At 32.5% G+C, this 5109-nt stretch overlaps 1 protein-coding gene across 1 annotated transcript in view; it reads left to right on the top strand.

The window, feature by feature from the left end:
• The first annotated feature begins 4766 nt into the window (after positions 1-4766).
• The window catches only part of LOC110039581 (BTB/POZ domain-containing protein At1g03010-like), a 5060-nt gene continuing 4717 nt past the window's right edge, over positions 4767-5109 (top strand). The window contains 1 exon segment of the mRNA XM_020744701.1: positions 4767-4944. Coding sequence (XP_020600360.1) covers positions 4853-4944 — 92 coding nt within the window. The 5' untranslated portion in view covers positions 4767-4852.

Raw genomic sequence — 5109 nt, 5'->3', positions numbered from 1 at the left:
CTTTCCCTCCATTATTATGAATATTATATTACATAATAATTATTAATAAATGCAAATACTTAAAAGATGACAGATGTCAAGTAATTAATGTGAAATTTTTATAAAATATTTCCCACAACAATTTTGCATCTCCATCATATGTGGTAAGTCATGCCTTATCATCATGATAAAGCCTACTTAACTTTGTTGAGTGCAATCTTCTCATGCTATTTTATCTATGCAAAGTTTTCCGTTATGATTTGGACCTAAAACAATAGCGCTTTCCATTGTGCCATTAGCTGTAAATTTTAAAGCTTTTGGTTTAGTCATGAACGCTGATAATCAGCTGCTCCAAAAAGAAGTATAGCAATCATTGAATTCATAGTTTAATGCATTTTTTTCCTATTAATCAATTGAGTAGTTCATCTCCAAATACTCATATTGGGGAAAGATGCTTTTCATGGAGAAAAGATGAGAAATATCCTCTTTCATTCACTTGATTCGTTTTGAGATTGGAAAAATCATCTCATAAAAAATAACAATATAGGCACATACCCCGACGGGTTGGTTGGCATCTGCGATGTCAATGGTAAGTCCCCTGAGGCCGGGGGTTCGAATCTCCTTCTGATGACGGTCGCTTTATAGAGTGAATTGTTAGACACATTAGGGGTGGCTGGGGGCTCGTATGATGGCCTCTGGTCATTCCTTTATTAAGGCACATTAAGAAACTGTAGTATCTCATTAACAAGAAAATGAAGGCAAGAGGATTCTACAAGGTGGCCTTATGAGGACTTTAACATCAATGTTCTAGGAATAGTTTAGTTACATGCTCATCTTATCATTAATGAATGTATTTATGCTCAAAATTTCCATAGAGTGAATTCATATGTTCATTATAAAGGATACTCTTTATTTAAATTTATTCAACTTCTCTCAAATCAATCAACCAATAGAATCTATAAGAAAAATACATTTTTTTTAGTTTAATAGTTATTAAAAATAAAGTATAATAATATAATAGAAAATAAAAAGATTAACTTCAATTTTTTTAAGTCTATCCATCATATTAATGTAATATTATGTGATCACAAAATCATTTAATTCTAATGTAATCAATTCCACCATCTTGATCTTTACATCATACCAATCATACAATCACTTAATTTAAAAATATTAATATCCTTAATCATATATTTATTATCATCAAACTAAGCTCTTAGATATCAAAGCTTCAAAGTTTAACAACATCAATTATTTACTCTCTAAAAAGAGTCTCACCCTTATTATGAGGGGGAGGAGAGCTTGAAACTAGAGAAAGAGCTTGAAGTTGTGATAAGAAACTAAAGTCCAGCACCACTCTTATCGTCGTTGATCACCGTCAATCACCGTCGACCACCACCGACCACCGTCGACCACCACCGACCATCGTCGACAATCATTAACCGTTATCAACCACAACCAATCTCTGTTGACCACCATCGACAGTCGTCGATCACCACTAACCACTGACCCACCGACTGGACGCTGTTAATCGATATTTATTGCCGCCCATTGACATTGTAACTTGGGTAATTTAGTAGCCATTTCTTGCCTGTGGGACAAGTGGTTGTAACTGCAATCAACTTTTTATAGTGGAACTCTTTAACTGAGTCAGGCCCTGTGATTTTTCACTTTCTGTGTTTTCCATATAAAAACTTATAATGTTATTATTAGTTGTTTTCTCTTTTCTGAGTATGTGTTGAATTTAGTATCATGCTAAGACAATAATCTGCTACTCTACTGTTACATATTTTCTAGCACGCATCAAGTCTTAAGTAGAAGGATCTAGGAAATTTGTATTAAATGAGAAAACTAAAAAATATTTAAATAGGAAGAATCTAGATTGTGTTTTTCTAGAAAGAATTGTAAGAGTAGAAGATTCTAGATTTAGTCTCATATCTATAAATAAGCATAACTTGTTGTTGTCTTCTAAGTTGAAAACTATTCAGCAAAGTTTAGAAATCAAAATCTCTTTCTCCTCTTCAAAAATTTCCAACAATTGGAATCATTGTTTCGTTCGATTATTTATTGGTTGTTGTACAATTTCAATATGTCTACAATAGCCGACTTCAAGTGCTCACCTGTCCTGATTATAATCTTCATTGGATAAAATTATGATTTTTGGTCCATCAAAATGAAGACTTGTTTTCACTCCTAAACTTTTTGGAAGAACATTGAAGAAGATTCAATGCTCTGAAAGATCCTTCAACTCTTTCAGCAAATCAAAATAAGGTGTTTGAAGAGAATCAACAAAAAGACTCTCAAGCATTATTTGTTTTACAACAAGCAATGGAAGATGACATTTTTCTTTGAATCATGGGTGCAATAACTACAAAACAAGCATAAGACACGTTATTGGAGGAGTTTCAAAAACTAAGAAAGTACGCTCCATTAAATTATAAAATCTCAAACAAGAATTTGAGAATCTTAAATGAAAGATAAAGAGATTGCAAAAGTTTATTATTCTAAGATCAAGAAAATAGTTAATCAAATGAGAGTTGTTTTCATTCATTTCTCTTTTTTATTTTTAAGGGAATTGTCAGTTTGTCCATCGTTGTATACTTCCCTTTTACGAGCAAGTCTCTCTTATGGATCATATAAATGATCGAAAGGAGAGAGGAACCGGAGAAGCAGAACATGGAGACAAACAAGAGAAAGAAGGTAGAGAACTTCCTCGCAGCAAACCTTACTAAGATAGGTCAACCATATACGTCCAAACAAGATCAGACTGAAATAGTTTATGTCAAATATCTGTGAAAGAATGCCTAAGAAAGCTATCCACAACCAGAGATTCAGATGTTTTTTTCTGTTCTAGGGTCTAAAGTGCTAGCAATATGACGTATTTCACTTGGTTAGTTACATCATGGAGGTTTTCAAAGAGTACTTTTGATCCAAATGAGTCTTACTTACATTAGTAAAGACAATATCTTTATTGAAGTCTTATTGGAAGCTTATTGATTATAACAATGACGAGACCATACATCATGTATGTAACAAGTCTGCTCTCAAGATTTATGTAAAGTCCAAGCCAAGTTCATCAAGGAACAGCTAAGAAAGTTCTTAGATATATACAAGGAACGAATAACTATGATATCTGGTATGAATCCAATCCTAACTCAAGGCTACTTGGATATGCTGAGAGTGATGGGGTCGGATCGGATCAGTGGATGACATGAAGAGCGCCTCAAGAAATGCATTCACACTAGGTTCGGGAATATTTTCTTGAGTATCAAAGAAATAAGTAATAGTTGCACAATCATCAAGTGAAGTTAAATATATTGCAGCTATCATAACTAAAAGCCAAGCAATATGGCTAAAATACAAAATAGAAGATATGGGTAAGCCAGAAAGATAAGCTACAAAATCTATTGTGACAACAAATCAGTTGTAGTAATAGCGAAAAATCTTATATTTCATGGCATAACTAAACATATTGGTATCAAATATCATTTCATTAGGAAAGTTAAGTTCAATCAAGAAATTAAACTTGAGCACTATTAGATTAAAGAACAATTAGCAAATATATTAACAAAGGCACTTCCAAGAGGATATTATTTCTCCAATATTCTAGAATATTCTATCTAGTCTTAAGTGAAAGATTCTAGGATATTTCTATTAAATGAGAATGCCCTAAAATATTTAAATATGAAGAATTTACAGTATACTTTTTTCTAGAAAGAATTGTAGGAATTTAGAAGAATCTAGATTTGGTCATGCCTATAAATAAGCAAAACATGTTGTTGTCATGTAAGATGAAAACTATGCAACAAACTTTAGCAATTCAAATCTCCCTCTTCTCTTCAAATATTTCCAACACATCAACATCGAGCCTTTTTTAGTATGATAGCTACAATTTCATAAAAACTCTAAAGTTAAGCACATTTGTGCAAGTTCATTCTTGAGATTAATTGGTGACCTTCTCGAATTTTACACCAATGTGACAAAATTATGACATCATTAAGCCAAAGTGAAGCATATTAATCTAGATGGGTTTGATTTCGAATTATTTCATTTTCATCCTTCTTTGCCCCTACACATAACTGAATGAAGAAGAAGAATAAGGGTGCCTTTCAGCACTTTGGAATCATTTTCTTATCTAACACTTATTTTTGTGCAAGTTCATTCTTGAGATTAATTGGTGACCTTCTCGAATTTTACACCAATGTGACAAAATTATGACATCATTAAGCCAAAGTGAAGCATATTAATCTAGATGGGTTTGATTTCGAATTATTTCATTTTCATCCTTCTTTGCCTCTACACATAACTGAATGAAGAGAAGAATAAGGGTGCCTTTCAACACTATGGAATCATTTTCTTATCTAACACTTATAGAGCTTAGGTAGATGGCAAAAGGTAACATATTTATTGAGTTTAGTTAGAGAGTTATGGGTAATGAACTTTTAGGAGTTATATAGAGAGACAAATGAACATACTTGTAAAGGTTAGCCAGATAAATATATCTTTACATCTAAATAATCTTGTGAACACAACACTTTCATTTACATCAAAATAATCCTATGAACATGGCTGCATAATAACAAATACTATTGATCATTCAATAAAAAGGATGATTCCTACAGGCTGAAGAAAATGGAAAGAGGGTAATCATGACTTGTAATAAAAATATGAAAAAGGTTCTCTGCCAAGGCAAAAGGCTTCCATAGCATTCATCAAGTAGAAAAGCTTTTCTTTCTTATATACTCTCTTTTCTCCTCCCAGACATTTGCTTCCATACAACTCAGCTAAACTTTTCCTTCTTCCTCTTCTTCCACCTCTTCAAAAGCTTGACCTCCTCACAGGTAGGTGCAGGAGAAGAAGAAGAAGAAGAGGGATGGGGGTCCCTACTGTTGCTGAACTGAAGCAAAATAGTTCAGTGAAGAGGGCAGTTAGACCAAGCATGAATGCCAGGCATGCCAATGAATGGTATTTCGTGACTTTTAGAATTTTTTTTTAATTTTTTATTTTTTTATGGGCTGTTTTGATAGATAATATGATTTAATATTAAATACAGAAAATTGGAAGCTGTTACATTTTTTTAATGTTAAATGATGAAAAGTTGCATGTAAATTAGATTTTATATATATATAT

The sequence above is a fragment of the Phalaenopsis equestris genome, unplaced genomic scaffold (genome assembly GCF_001263595.1).
Source record: "Phalaenopsis equestris unplaced genomic scaffold, ASM126359v1 Scaffold000002, whole genome shotgun sequence".
In the NCBI taxonomy this organism is placed as follows: Eukaryota; Viridiplantae; Streptophyta; class Magnoliopsida; order Asparagales; family Orchidaceae; genus Phalaenopsis; species Phalaenopsis equestris.
Note: the sequence above shows the minus strand (reverse complement) of the source record. Positions and strands in the feature narration are given on the sequence as shown.